General features: G+C 38.2%; 1 protein-coding gene across 1 annotated transcript in view; it reads right to left on the bottom strand.

Moving 5' to 3' along the window:
• Nucleotides 1–5,715: 5,715 nt before the first annotated feature.
• The window catches only part of LOC115222877 (growth factor receptor-bound protein 2), a 108,538-nt gene continuing 97,321 nt past the window's right edge, over nt 5,716–16,932 (bottom strand). The window contains exons 4-6 of the mRNA XM_036511918.1: nt 14,034–14,180; nt 12,879–13,059; nt 5,716–5,995 (exon numbers count right to left, since the gene is read on the bottom strand). Coding sequence (XP_036367811.1) covers nt 5,825–5,995; nt 12,879–13,059; nt 14,034–14,180 — 499 coding nt within the window. The 3' untranslated portion in view covers nt 5,716–5,824. The remainder of the gene's footprint in view (nt 5,996–12,878; nt 13,060–14,033; nt 14,181–16,932) is intronic.

Raw genomic sequence — 16,932 nt, 5'->3', positions numbered from 1 at the left:
AAGAGAAGGGGGAAAGAGAGAGAGAGAGAGGTGGGGGAAGGATAGAGAGAAAACAAAACAAAAATAAACAAAAAGAAGCTCTTAGAATGGATATTTTCCATTGTAAAAATCTACACCACCTTCAGACTTTCAGCAGTATAGATTTGGTTTAACATGGAATTTTTAACGAACCATTGGAATATATATATATATATATTTTTTTTTTTTTTAAAAAGAGAAATTAATATTTGTTGTTTAGCACAAACTTTTTTTTTTTTCATTAAATTGTTTTGTTTTTGCTTTTTTCGCTCAGATCATTGTGTTTGTAGCAATTTTTAAAAACTTTATTTCTGTGTACAACCATCAGAAAGAACTCTTACAGATTCCATGAAGAAAATTTTTTTAGATATTTTCTCATTAAAATACAATCCTGTCATCATCATCATCATCACATATAAACAGATACAGCTCACATTATAGCAGTGGAATTCATTTTTATTTGTTTTCGTCTATTTTTCACTTAATTCCACAAAACACCACCCAACCCGAACCCGAACCCAACCCAACCCAGCCCCTCCCATTGAAATTCTTCCCAGAGCTGTTTGTTGCTGTGCTTTACCAATCAAATGACATTGTGTGGTGGGGGGACGGGGAGGGGGGAAGCTGATTTTTGGTTTTTTTTTTTGCTTTCTTTTTGTGAGAGAAACAAACATTTTGATAGAATGTTGAAGGGAAGAAGAGGGAGGAGAAGCTGAGAAAAGCTCCCCACCCTCTAAGGATGTATGTTTACAGGGGGAAGGGGAGGGGAGACATGGAGGGGTTAGTAACAGTTCACTCCCACAAAATATTCGTCTTTTTTCAAGTAATTTCCTTATTTTATTGTAATATCAAGTCACAGAGTTCTGTCAAAACGGTGGCACACGTGACTGTACCAAAATCTGAAAACTTCAGATTTATGTTAAACTGTGTTGCAGCATACTTTAAACAGCATGGTCACTCATTAATCAATGTTGCCATAAACGAGTTACCGACAGCATGATCAATCATGGATCAGTAACTGACATGGTGTCTATTTTGCCATGAAACCAGATTTTTTTTTCATCTCAAGAAATGGATTCAAGTCTTCTCATCATTCAACAATTTATCTCTGCCTTTTCTCCTCCCCCATTTTCACAGTTTATTTGCATTTGTTTTGTTTTCTTTTTTTCTTCTTTCATATTCTTTCTTTAAAATTTGATCACAATAAAATGGAAGAGAAAGTCTAATTAGATGCAAATCAAAACAGTTTCAGACTTACAGAGCCAGGTTGTTGTTAATCATTAAATATGGACAAGAACCAGCATTTCATTTTGATTCTCTCTCATTCCACCACCACTTCTTTTTGCAGTTTTTTTTTCTTTCTTTTTTTTTTAATATTTTATCTACAAAACATATTTCAAAAAATTATATTTGATCCTTCTTCGAGAACAGCAGCAAACTTCTTCACTCAAGAACTGTTCAGCTTTGTTCAACACCTTCCCTCCGCTCACATTAGTCCAACTGACTGTTCCATCCTGTTCCACTTGACAATGTAAATAACTCCAAAACAACATGCTAGTCAGCCCAATACCCTCAATATTGGTAAATCCCAAGCAATGATGTCTCAAAAATTTGCCAGTGAATCCACTCTCACATTTATGTGTGTCCATGACAATGGGACTTGTGCAGAATAAACGTTTTTTAAAGTCCAGAGAGTGCTGTGTTGGAGAGAAACACAGAGAAGTAACACATTTTTCCTCAAGAACGCATAACAACCAAACATTGAATATATCAGATTTCACAGAGCTAACACTTTAACAAATCTAACAGCATTTTAACATACTAGTAATGCAATTTAAGCTTGGCGAAATAATAATAATAATAATAATAATTATTATTACAAAAATAAAATGCAAATGAAAATTACTAAAAAAAATTTTTAAATCTAAGTTTAAATTAAAATAATTAAAAAACCTTTAAAAAAAGAATGCCATATAAATGAGAATTAATTTGTTTAAAAGTTGCAATATTTGTTGTGTTAATGACTTCACCTGAGTTTAGAAAAAGTGGGAGCAGTAAAACTAAAATAAAATCCCCTACAGACCACCACATCGTATTAAATTTCTTCTCTGTTTCTACTGCAACAACGAATAATTTCTCAATAGGGTTGCACAATGTCCACAGAGTAGTGGTGTTAGGGGGGAGGGGGAACTGGGTGATGGTTATACAGCCAAGTGAACTGAATGAGGGCCCAGGGATACATGGGTGATACCTTTTATCTATTTTTGAATTGGACCTGGAAGGGTTGAAAGGCAAAGTCAACTGTGGCGGGATTTGATCTCAGAATTGTGAAGGGACGTCACTAAATACTGGCAAGTCTTTACTCAGTCTGACATTACCATGTCTAACACACCATCACCGTCCTCAGAACAAAGGGTTTGTTGTTGTCCCTAACAAGGTGAAGCATCTTAATTTAAGAAACAATGAGAGTATATATACATGTTTGGGTACGTGTAGAGTGAGAGTGTATGTAGGTGCACAAGAAGTGTATGAATAGGCATGTGCATAGAGAGTGTGTAGATATATATATATATATGTATGTATGAGTGTGTGTAGGGAATGTATATGCATGTCTATGTAATCACATATGCATAAAGAGTAAGGGTATGGAGAGAACAAAAAGGAGAAAAGTCCTTTCTTTCCACAAACACTAAAAGCTCAAAATGATAATAATAAGGGTTTCAAATTTTGGCATAAAGCCAGTAATTTTAGGTAAGCAGGTAAATTGATTACATCAACACCAGTATTCAACTGATACTTATGTTATTGACCCCACAAAGGTGAAAGGCAAAGTCGACCACAGCGGGATTTGAACTCAGAATGTGAAGACGGATGAAATTTCGCTCCAGCATGCTAATGATTCTGCCAGCTAGCCCCTGAAGCGCAAAGCCGCACATTCTAGATGGTAAGATTAATTATAATTGATTACCTCTACATTTTTCGACACCCCCCCCCCCCCCCCCTCCCAAAAGAATGAAAGATGCAGTTGATCTCAGCAGGATTTGATCTTAGGATATGAAAAAAAGGGATAACTAAGCACAGCAAGGCATTTTGTCTATTTTTGCTTTAAAAAAATAATAAAACTTTCTAGGTTTGGGCCAAAAGCCACAAATGTTTTAGTGAAAGGTAAGAGAGGGTTTGTATATAAGATCAACACCCACTCCCAACAGTACTCAAAACTTATTTAACCAATCATTTCCCCCTCAACAAACCTCTTCCCTAGAGGGAATGAAAAGCAAGGGTGACCCCGGCAGCAAAGTTTTTTTTAAACTAAAATACTACAAGGCATTTTAACCTACCAATTTCCCCATTTCTGGGCCACTCCACAGCTTCTAAGAATAATAATTATAGTTTCTTTATTGGCCACAGGGCAGCTGATGAGAGGGACACAACAACACCTTTTATGTTCAAGGTTTACTGTCATCAGCTGTATTTTTTAAATGATGCTATGTCTGTTGGGCCCCCACGGCTTTTGTTTATGTCTGCTTGTGCGTGTGTGTATGCATGCAGAAACTGAAGAATACCAAACTAGAAAGCAGATTCTAATCACATTTTGGAAGAGGTGACGGTCCTTTCACAAAAGAGGCTAATCCAACATATGCTATATGTATATGTGTGTGTGTATATATGTATATATATATATATATATATATATAATATATATATATATATACATATATATACATATGTATGTATGTAAATATATATATATATATATATACCACACACATATATATATGTATGTAAATATATTATATATATATATATATATATATATAACACACACACACATGTATGTATGTATGTATGTATGTATATATATATAAAACATGTGTATGCATGTGTATATATGCGGTTGCATTGCAGAGCAATTCAGCAAGGATATGAATCCCAGGGTCTGGAAGGAAGACAATTTTTCACTGAATGTCATTTTAGGTGCCCACATCAAGGTGGGAGGAGGGTATATGAAGGGTCAATAGGATTAGGGGTTGACAAAGGAGAGAGAATCTCCCTCACACAAACAAATGGATGGAATATGAAACAAGTGGATTAATTGACATAGGTCGGCCTTCTCTCTACATCGAATTCTTCTCTTTCTCTCTCTCAGAAAACAAATAAGAGGATGGAAGAGGTACAGAGAATCCGTTCTATACAGTCAGAAGATTAAGAAACACAAAAAAGAGAATGCCCCCCAACCCCCAATTAACTTCTTAATTACACATGACTTAATTAGTTTAGAGTAGCCAGCATTTAGTAGCTTGCATAATAACAAAGTTGTGTCTACAGGGAGAAGATAGACATGCACTACTCTGATCAATAGCTCATTGCCCTGCCGTCCCTCTCAGAGATGATGGCAATAAAAAACAATAATAATCACAAGGCCTCAAATTGTGGGAGGAAGAGGAAGAAGGAACAGATGATAACATCAAGCACCAGTACTACATGGGTGAAACTTATTTTATCTGAGAAAGGGAGAGACATGACTGATGACTTTGAACCCAGAAAATATAGAGGATTGGAAGTAAATCTGGTGAAGTATTTTGTTCATTGCCCTTACCATTCTGCCAGTCCAGTCCAGTCCACTACCCCCTGATTTGTTACAGAGGCACAAACACAGATAAGAGTATAGTCTATCTGACCCCTGGCGACATGACATGTACCTGGTAAATAACACTGCTTTCTGCTCCTAATGTTAAAAGCTAAGTTGATATTCAATCATGATGATAATAATAATAATAATAATAATAATAATAATAATAATAGTTTCTGACAGTAATGATAATTAAAGATAAAAATAATTACAAAATATATTCAATCCTGAAGCTGTCAAATATATCCATATGCACATACATATCCATGCACACACACACACACACACAAACTAAGATAAAGCAAATTTCGTCTGAAAAGAGAAAAGAAAAAACATTGTCTCTCAAAATATTTTTAAAAATGCGATTGAAGTGTGGAGTGAGGTGTGGGGGGGTGATGGGTAGGAGGCAAAGTGAGATATTATACAATAGTGGGAGTCAATCTGGAGGGGGTGGGGGGACAGGGAAGGGGTAGGAAGATGTTTCAACCCTCATCCACTCCCCCCCAACAAACCAGTGAGATGATTGGGGCCTTCAGTTTTTGCCGTTTGGCAAGGAATTTGTGTTGTAGCAGTAGAAGTATATAGACTGTTGCTGTGTATGTGTAGGGCATCTTTTTTCTTTCAGTTTTCTTTATACACACACACATATATATAGAGAGAGATATACACACACACGCACAATATATATATATGAACACACACCCATATGCGTGTGCATGTGTGTGTGGGTGGGTGGGTGGTGTGTTTAGGGGTACCACTGTGAAACTGTGATTCTGTTTCGAGAGCAAAATGCGGTGGGTTTGTCAAAGATGTTTGTCTTGAAATGAGTTTGGCTTTAATTTCTTCTGCTCCTTCATTTACCTCCCCACTTTATCGAATAGGAGAACATATATATAAAAGTGACTGCTTCTTCTCCCAGTTTTCTGTAGTCCTCTCATCAATAGAAAGTCTTGGATACACAAACAGACATACTGACAGTCAGTCAGTCAGTCAGTGAAATGTGTTTATGAAGGACAGATGGTGGTGGTGGTGGTGGTGGTGGCATTGGCAGGGATTGCTTTTTTTTAAAAATCTTTTTTTTAATTGTTGCTGTTGCTTTGGTTTCACTTTTTTTAATATAATTTTTTTTTTTTTTTTTTGCCTTCTGACAACAGATGCCAATTCAAGCGAGAGACCTCACTGCTGTATTTCACAAACGTATGTGGCTGGAAACAGTCCTTGCACTCCGCGAGTGTTCTCTCCTCTCCACCAATTTTCATCTTTCTTTTCTAGAACTGTGATTATCTCCCCTTTCTGTAGCTGCAACTCCTCAGGGTATTGCGGATCAAAGTCAAACGACGCTTTTACCTGCAACAAGAACAAAAAATATATGAATATATATTAAATCATGACCAACATCATCATCATCATCATTTTACATCCACTTTCCATGTTGACATGGGTTGGATGGTTGCTAAGACAGCTTTTTTGTTTCTTGTTTATCTAGCTTGGTTTTTATGGTTGGATGCTTTCCTAACACAAAGTAAATTTATAGTGGCACCAACACCAGTGGGGTTGCCTTTAGACCCCATATGTAAATATGTTAAGCACAGTTCATAGAGCAGACCTATACTCCTAAAGGCTTTCTGAGTCATGGCCATTCTGTCTTCTTAGAATTAAGTTACTCAATGTGTCCTTCCTTTTATATAATGTAGGAGAATGATTTAAGAGAAACTTGCTGCTATTCCTAGCAAGTCAATAAATCACTTAGAGGTTCTCCCATGGTATGGTGCATATGTGTAGGGAGGGATCTGTTCGTTCAACCTGTCCAGCTGGTCGAGCATGTTTTGACAGGTTTTATCAAGGCCAACGACATACAATGTACACTCTCCATCTCTTTTAGTTTACAATAAAAAAAATCTGATATGGAATTTGCATTCATGGAGGAAATCACCACTGTCTATTTATGCACATGTGTGAGCATATACACATACATATATATATTTCTTTACTGCCCACAAGGGGCTAAATATAGAGGGGACAGACAAGGACAGACAAAGGGATTAAGTCGATTACATCGACTCCAGTGCGAAACTGGTACTTTATTTATCGACCCCAAAAGGATGAAAGGCAAAGTCGACCTCGGCGGAATTTGAACTCAGAACGAAAGAACAGACGAAATACTGCTTAGCATTTTGCCCGGCGCGCTAACGTTTCTGCCAGCTCGCCACCCTAAATATGTGTAGGATCGTCCCCTGCAACCTTCTCCTGCCAAGCATCCCTAATCTTGCGGGCTCGTAGGTGCTGGTGCCATGTAAAGAGCATTGATACTGGTGCAGTGTAAAAGCACCCAGTACATTCTGTGAAGTGGTTGACATTAAGAAGGGCATCCAGCTTTAGAAAACAGACATGGAGCCTAAACAGCCCTTCAGCTGGTCAGCCCCTGTCAAACTGTCCAACCCATGCCAGCGTGGAAAACAGACGTTATATGAAGGTGTGTCTGTGTGTGTGTGTGTATATATATATATACTAGCAGTATCACCCGGCGTTGCTCAGGTTTGTAAGGGAAATAACTATAAAGCATTTTTAGAGAGTTATAGCCAAAAGATAGCAAAAAAATGGAAAAAATGATGGTACATTTTTTTTTGAGATTTAAAAAAGGTGGAGTTGTGTCCCCTAGACAGTTTGTGGTTCGTGTTTCTGATTCTCGACCCCATGTCGAATTTATCGATTTTTTCAGAACTGGGGGAACTTTTCAAAGTTTTCGCTGCGTTAGTTTTGAATTACGACATTGGGCTATGTATGTGTCAAGTTTCATCAGAATCGGTTGAAAGCCGTGGTCAGGGTGAGGGTACAACCTAACAGACACACAGAAACACGCACAGACAAACTGCCGTTTATATAGAGATATATATATATATATATATATATATATGATATACATGTATGTATGGATAGTTTACTTTTCTGCTAAGATCAAGAAAAAGCACTCCATCCAGTGAGAGATAGATAAATATTTAATGTGCACAGTATAAAGATATGAGCTACTAATGCATTAGCAAGGTGAGTCTAGGCAATTGTGTCTCCAAGCAATCTTCAGGCTCTGAGCACAAAACCTATTCAATTTACAAACCGGGATGCTGGAATAAGAGAAATCATGAGAAAAAGCAAGAAAGTAGATGCAAAAATTGGTAGGGTAGAAAAAAAACAGAAAAAGAAATGAAAAAAAAAAAAGAAAATTAGAGTTATGTCCCTTTTGACTGTAAAGCCATAACAAAGCTAGTTATAGAATGATTCAATAGAGTGGTGTGCAAGACAGTGTGTGAGACAGTAGCTCTATCTGGCGAGGGTGGTGTTCTCTAGATCACCAAAAGAAGTTTGTCCATATGTTTGCATTTGCTGATAACTTCTGATCTGAAATTCAGTAGTGTGCTGGGATTCTTAGATCTACAAAGAATGTACAATCTTTCAGTTATGCATAACATATGGCATGGATTTCTCAATAATTTTACACTTTGACTTGTATGTGGTGTGGAGTTGCTCTTCAAGCTCTATACAAGGCTGACCAACTTAGTAACTTTACTTCTGTCAATGTGCCAGAAAGGAGATAGGTGGTTTAAAATCATCGCATAACCTGATGAAATTCCTCTTTTCAGTTAAATTATCTTGAAGTATTGCTGTGACTGCTGCCTCGCATATGACAGAATTTATCATACACGCTTGGTCAAGTGGGCAAGCTTCAGGGTCTTGACGGTTACAACTGGAAGTGGGATCTTGGAGATGTTTACAAGTGATAATTTTCTTAATATTGGGGCAGCAGCTGTATGATATTGAACATCTGCTAAAAATTTTCCTGTACTTGTGTTTTACAAGGAAATGCTTATCTAAAAGAAACTGAAATTTCTTGCCTATAACAGTTTTAATATTTAGGGAGACAGAGCAGAGGCAAACCAAATTATTTTCCTCAGTCTATTTTTATGATTCATATTTTTACATTTATTTTTGTACTTCTTTGAAATCGATAAATGTCTCTCCTGAAAAAGTCTCAAAACTTCTGAAATATATCTTGTATGTGACATGACTGGGAACTTCTAATTGCAGGTACACTCAATCTAAAAGGCTTCTACACAGTTTCCATTGACCTAATTTCATTCACAAATTGACCCAAGGCCATGAAAAACAAGATACTTATTGAGGATACCAGGCAGTAGTATTTTAACCCAGAACCTTATGATTGCAAAGCAAACTTCTTAACTTTTAATCATTCTAACACAATTGCATCTTGATCCACAACACTCATACACATGTACAGTTACACTACAAAAGCTAAAAACCCTTAAAACTCTGAGTATCTTTCATGATGACTTCACAAACACAACTAAAACTGGATTTCCTTTTCAGTCAGGAAATACTTAAGAACTGATCAATTGATAACTCATTCCAAAAGGCTGAAATATAATTAAAAGAGAACTTCTCCCACCTCTAGGAAGGTGGTGCTGGTACTACTATTACACACAACAAAGGAAGAAACTGGACACATTCACAACATTACAATCTCTAGCCTTCAAACAAAGAGCTTTTCTTCTCCCTCTGTTACCACAGCCTCAACTTCTCTACATTACTAACTTTCCTACCACAACCACTAATACTCAACCAACCCTAGACTAATGAGGACAATAAAAATTATTTATTTATTAAGAGAGGGAAGGGCAATGCAGGATAGCTTTTTGAGGACCTCCAAGTGGAAACAATAGTAATTATTCTCAAACCAGAAACCTAGCCTACTTGCAAAAGAGTGGGCCTTTCATTAAAAGGAGCCAAGAACCAGATAATGGTGTTAAAGCAGGCTATGGGTTAAGTTTACCACCCAACAACTCTGACCACAAAAAACTAGAACAAATACTGTAAGCTATTTTGTTTAATCGTCATCACCATCATCATTTAACATGTTTTCCATGCTAGCATGGGTTGGATGGTTTGACAGGAGCTGGTAAGCTGAAGAGCTTCCCAGGCAGCATGTCAACCACTCCACAAAGTGTACTGGGTTCTTTTACACAGCACTGGCATGGGTGCTTCTAAAAGGCACCAGCACAGGTGCTTTTTATGTGGTACCAGCTCCCACAAACCTGCAGGATTAGGATTGCTCAGTTGAAGAGGGATGCAGGGGTCATGCCTGTATGCAATGCAAGAACAACAACAATTTTACTTAGCTTGACATGTTTTTTCAAGCACAGCAAAGAGCCAAAAGTTCCAGTCCCTTGTCACCTCTCTGCTAGGTCCAATGTCTGAAGATCCTTTCTCACCACTAATTTCCATGTTTTCCTTCACAATTAGAGATCAGCACTCCTTGATGCAGCTATCTTCAATCATGTGCATTACATGACCATATCGGCACAGTCTTCTCTCTTGCACACTACATCTGATGCTTCACGTAGCCAGTTTTTCTCTCAAATCACTTACACTGTCGTATATGCACACTGACACTACCCATCCAATGGAGCAAACTGGCTTCATTTCTTTCAAGTTTTTGCATGTTCTCAGTAGTCATAACCCATGTTTCACTGCCACGCAGCATAGCTGTTAGTACTCAGGTACCATACAATCTGCCCTTCACTCTGAAGGTAAGGCACCTTGTTACCAACAGAAGAAGTAGCTCTCTGAACTATGCCCAGCCCATTCTTATTCTGGCAGCTATGTTTTCAGAACAACCTCCACCACAGCCAACTTGGTCACCTAAATAACAGAAACTGTCAACTACTTCCAAGGGGCCACCCTGATATATGAGGGAGTCTATTTTTTGGTACATTCCTGGTGTTTAATGTACTCGCACACCTTCTACATGTAAAGACAACTTTCTTTGTTAGTCTTCCAGTGATACTACTGCACTTCGTGTCCATAGCTTGCATTAGGTGCACTATATAGAGTTTCTATCAATATCTTTTCTACATATCAAGCAGGGCCATCTCGCTGAAAGGAGATGTGATATATCTGCTTTCCCATTTAATAAGGACTTCATTCTTTACTAAATTAACTGTAAGGCCCTTTGATTCCAGACCTTGCTTCCACACCTGAAATTTCTTCTCCAGTTCTGGTAGTGATTCAGCAATACGAACAAGGTCATCAGTGCAGAGAAGCTCCCAAGGGCAGCCAGTCTTAAATTCCTCTGTTATAGCCTGGAGCACTATGATAAACGAAAGGAAGCGGAGAACCAATCCACAGTGGACTCCTACTTGTACACTAAATTCCTGACTATACGCATTGGCAACTTTCACTTTACTGACAGCATCCCTGTACATGGCAGTCACCAACCACTCATCTATCCCTAGCTTCTGCATTGCCCACCAGATAAGGGAGAGGGGGACTCTGTCAAAGGCTCTGTCCAGTTCAACAAAAGCCAAATACAGAGGTTTATTTTTGGCGAAGTACTTCTGCAGTTGCCTCACCCAGTGGTGCTTCTTCCTGGTATGGATCTCTTCCTAATTAATCGAGCTACGACCCTTTCTGCAATTTGATGACTTGGTAATTATTTCAATCTGCCAATGATTCTGTTAGGCCTCTTAATAATAATAATAATAATAATAATAATATAATAATAGATGCAGTACCAGGCAGTGGTTCTCATGGCTTCTGATCTTAACTGATTGGAAGTGTTATCATGTACATTGTTTTGTCTTGGTATGAAATATGGTCTACAGCAAATATTCTGCTCAACAGCACAGATTTGCTTGTCAGTTGTTTGACCGTAACCAGTTGACCATGTCCCTTAGAGGCAGATGATATGTGCATCTCTGATCACGAGCAGAAGTAGTGGGGGAGCATCACAGCCACGTGTTGAGAGGAATTCTTTGGGGTTTGAATAATTCACCCCTGGAAACATGGGTGTTTTGTTCAACATCCTTAAGCAACCATTATTCAGGGAACTTTTGAGCGGGATGGGTTACTCGACCAGAAGAAAATTCTAACTGGGCCCCACATGCAAGGTCATGTGCTGTTTATCTTGATATGAGATCACCATGTCGCGCAAATATGGTTGTGATGCATGTGCCTAGTGTACCCTTATCAGACGGGTAGTCATGATGGGTATACTGGGCTTCATATATTTTACCCCAGTGTCACTTTGATGGCATGCACTGCTCTCTCACTCAATGATAATAATAATCATCATCATGGTTTCAATTTTAGCACAAAGCCAGCAGTTTTAGAGGTGGGGTTAAGTCAATTACATCAACCCCCAGTGCTCAACGGGTACTGATTTTATTGAACCTGAAAGGATGAATGGCAAAGTTGACCTTGGTGGAATTTGAACTCAGAACATAAAGATGGACAAAATGCCACAAAGCATTATGCCAGCTCGTTGCTTTAATAATAACAATGCTAAGTAGGTATTTTGACATTTGTTGTTGTTATTTATTTCAACAGAAACACACACACACACACACACATATAACTATCAAAAAATAACATGAGTCATCAACTATGAAGTAGTAAAAGAAACGGTCACTTGCAGGGTATACACACAGTGTAGAGGTGGGGTTTGGATGGGTTTATAGTTTCAGAAAAGAGACACTAGAGAGGAGGAGATGGAGGGGAAGTGTCAGTAGCGGTGAGTGGGAAAGTGTAATTATCACCTACTTGGAAGTGCCCAACAACAACAACAACAACCCACAGCTCTTGTTTCAAAGTTAACTGCTACAACACATCCTGCTCTACTTTACCTAGAAACATAACAACACCATCTACCACTCTCTGCTCACCCACCTTTTACACACACACACACACACACACACTACCATTTTAGATTCACTGTTTCATATCTGAACCCCAACTTTTCCTTTCATGATTATGTGGCTAAGAAGTTCACTTCCCGGCCACAAGGTTTGTTCTGGGTTCAATCCCACTGCATGGCATCTTGGGTGTTTTCTGCTATAGCTCTGGCTAAGCAAAGCCACTACAATTGGATTTGCCTTTCCCTTTATATGGATTCTCAAGGGACTGTATGGACCCGGATGAGAACCACTAATCTAGTGCTTTAGATAGACCCCCCACCTCCTCCATTTCATTAAAGACCATAGTGTATACTCCAACATGCATTGATGTATTTTATGAGATGCAGAGAGAAACAGTGCAGATATGTTGTATTCTTCAAAAACCAGCAAAACATGCCTTTATGAAAAAGGTTGACCAGCAATAATTAGCAGCAATTTTTTTTTAGAAAATGGATAAATTTCTAGTGAAAGGTTTGTTCACTCACCTGTTTCTTTTTGTCTTTTTTCATTAACATGTCCATCAAAAAAATAGTCTCTCCTCGACTAACAGATGACCGCCTGTGGTAATCGACAATAGCATTAAGCGAAGAGAATTTCGTGACCCAGAGAAAGTACTTCCCTGCTCCATCTCTCAGTACTTTATAGTGTTGTACTTCATTACGAAACCTGAGTGGTGAAAAAAACATTCCATTTATTAGGGTCCAGAATCTATGCTGATAGGAAACAAATACATATGAAATTATTGAAGGACTCCAAGTTAAAAAAAATTCTGGGGTTGATAAATAACATTTTAGTTAAGTACTAGCACCAATCAAATTCACTCTAACCCACACCAAAATCTTTTTAATGACTTGCAGAGATGCTGTATTTTGCTATGCAAGTCATATTAATATGTAGGTACCAGCTGCCAAGAATGTGTTTGATACGTAAAATTGGTATAACAAATAATGTTCCACTGCTGTATTTAGTGGTTATTTAAGCAATGAGTTGTGGATAGTTGATGGGTTGGATGTGGTGCTGATGAAGGGGCAAGAACTGAAATATGGCATATACATCTATTACCCATTTTCCCATCTTCTGTCACATTGTTGCTTACATTATGTATATTCGGATTTGAAACATAACAAATCAGTGCTGGTTATAATTTCTATAAAAAAAACCTGCAGAGATAACCTCAACACCAAAATCTTTGACATTGTGCCCATTTTAGCACTCATTCCGATCATTATTATTATTATTATTATTATAAACAGTGGTGATCAACAAAGTGATTCATACCTTGTGGTCTTTTATACAATCTGTCACAAAGTAATTACAATTTAGTATATCCACCCTACTTCCAACACCCTACCATCAACTCTGCAATATTGGTTCCTCAAAATGTGAATAAGTGAAAAAAAAATTTGTTTACAAATCTCTGAGCCACCTGCTAGAAATAGCACCAAAATCTCACTCAAATCACATCCCAACATGAAAAAAAAAAAAAAACCCATAAGAATAAACATATAATGTAGTCCAAGGTAACCCCTCAAAGTTGAGATGGTCATGTCTGAAGTGCTTTGACTATATGTTAGACACTACTAGCACGGGTAGTGCAGACCCTCAGGAAACTCATCTAAGACAGAGAAGGTGATACTTACTTGACTGAAATAGAAAATTCACCAGGAGAGCTTTCACTGTGGCGCACCAGGAATGCACCATCTGGCTGAATGTATTCACCAACATCATCTTTCTCCAGCAACATCTTTTCAGCCTGAGCTCGAGTTACTTTTTTTGTAATAAACCACCTGAAACACAATTTCATACATGAGAGGTAACAGTCAGTAATATAAACACATATATATATATATATATATTACATACAGGACGGTCGCATGCCTAAAGACATCCTGTACAGCGAACTCACCACGGGATCCCGACCCAAGGGACGTCCACAGCTACGATACAGGGATGTGTGCAAGCGCGACCTGAGGACTGCCAACATCTGTGTGGACACGTGGGAGGTAACAGCTGCTGTCCGCTCTGCCTGGCGTCGGACAGTGAGGAAAGGCGTTTCCATGGCTGAGGAAAGGAGAGCACAGCTGTGGTCGGACAGGCGGGACAGGAGGAGGACAACTGCAGCAACACCCCACACGTACCCATCGATGTTTGTGTGCAGCAACTGTTCCAGGGACTGCCACTCTAGAATTGGACTGTTCAGTCACAGCAGACGCTGCTCATCATCAAAGTAGGCCCCACCCTTGGCGCGACCCATTGTCTATCAAGACAGACAGGAAAAAGAGAAGAGAAAGAGAAGACATACATATAAGGAGGTGCTGAAAAGTTCCTGGTTTTGAGTAAAAGAAAATACTGGAGGATCAGTTAATTATGATTTTATTCAACATATTCCCCTCTCAGATTCACACACTTATTGCAGTGGTCCTTCAGTTTTTCTAAGACTTGTAAAAGAACTTAGCAGGTCAGGCCTCCAACCAGGCCTTTCATAATACCCTTAAGGCCAGAAACGTTTCAATACCCCACCACATATATATACCCCACATACATATATATATATATACGTACACACACACACACACACACATCATCATCATCATCGTTTAACGTCCGTTCTCCATGCTAGCATGGGTTGGACGGTTCGACCGGGGATCTGGGAAGCCAGAAGGCTGCACCAGGCTCCAGTCTTATCTGGCAATGTTTCTACAGCTGGATGCCCTTCCTAACGCCAACCACTCCGTGAGTGTAGTGGGTGCTTTTTACGTGCCACCTGCACAGGTGCCAGGCGAGGCTGGCAACATATATATATATATATATATATATATATATACACACACACATATATATATACACATACATATAAATATATATCAATACATACAAATACATATCAATCCATACACAGAAATAAATATATATTGATATATATACACATAGATACATATACATATATATATATGAGAGTGGGCTGAAAAGTTCATAGGCTGACTATGAAGGAGTGATGCTACAGCTGTGAAATTTTGCATGCATTAATTTCAACTCTTCTTATAACTAACCGCATTGTTTCTTTCCAGGTAAACGGACATCTGGCTGTTCAAAGAAACCTTTAGAAGTAACTAGTAGCAACTTATCTTGAAAATCGACAAAATTTAGCCTTGTAGTGTTATCAAATGCCTCCAGAAAAAGGGTTTACCCACCAATGACATTCATGGTTGCTACACAATACATATATACATGTTGAATCAGTTTTTTGAGGACATCTCTTTCAAGAACCCTAACATTTTCTAAATTTTTTTTTTTTTTTACTTTTCAGATAAATAACGTCAGACAACAGGGTGAGCCAGCAAATGAACAAGTACACAGTTATTGTTGCCCTAAAAGTACAGCATAGTGATACAGAGATAGCTCACTTCTTCAAAGTTCAAAAGGAACTGGAAGCTGCTGACAGGGGATCCAACACTCAAACATATATATTTTTAAACAAGAACTATGTTGATAGTGACTTCAACGTTTTTGCAAGCTCAGCCATTGTCCGATGACGGCTTAGCTGGCCAAAACTTCAATCTCACTGTCGACAACATTCTTGTTTAAGAATTTACAAAAGTATAAAAGCAAAAGTGTTTTCACTATAACTGAATATAAAAACAAACATTAATACATACATACACACAGACATAAATGCATACAATATACATGATTTATTACGTATACAACTAAGGCAGCGAGCTGCATTTCTTCTGTCTCCATGCTCTGAGTTCAAATTCTGGCATGGTCGACTTTGCCTTTCATCTTTTCGGGGTCAATAAATTATGTACCAGTTGGATACTAGGGTTGATCTAATCGACTGCCCCCCCCCCCCGCACTCCCCTAAATTTTGGGGCCTTGTGTCAACAGTAGAAAAGATTATGTATACAACTTTTGCTACTCTGGGGTGCACATTTTTTTATTTTAGTTGTTTATGCTAATACAATCTTCTTCTCACTGCATGGACCACTTTCTCTCTAATTTTTTTCTCCCAAACTTGTTTTATCTTAACCCGTTTCAGTTACTTTCTTTCCCTTTTCCTCCTGTCTTTTTTTCTCCCATCCTTCTCCTCCAGAAGTTTTGCACTAAACTTACCTAGTCAGCAGTTTTGCCCTAAATTATTTTCCCTGTATTATAATTAGCTGAATGTCCATTAAATTATGCCAATATTTTATTGATTCTGAAATATTCTTTCAGAACTCTTCTTTCCTGATTAATTAAGTTGAGTGAATGAACAGATAATGGTAAATTTATAGTAATATCAGACAATGAGGGGTTTTAGAGCAGCACCAGCAGATGCCTTTGAATGTTCTTGATATGCTCAATTATCAAGCTTGGTGCCAACTATTTGCTGTATTTGAGTAAATTCTGCTACTGCGAGTTTTTGCTGGTGAGGTTGCTCAGATTGATGTCTTCTTTAGGATATTAATGCCCATAACTGTCCTTATATTTATAAATTTATTCCACTATCCATCCCCTCTAGATTGAGAGGTTGAGAACACACAAGTCACTGGTAACTTG

Source organism: Octopus sinensis, linkage group LG21 (genome assembly GCF_006345805.1).
Source record: "Octopus sinensis linkage group LG21, ASM634580v1, whole genome shotgun sequence".
Taxonomy (NCBI): Eukaryota; Metazoa; Mollusca; class Cephalopoda; order Octopoda; family Octopodidae; genus Octopus; species Octopus sinensis.
The sequence above is the reverse complement of the archived record's forward strand: the minus strand, read 5'-3'. Positions and strand labels throughout refer to the sequence as shown.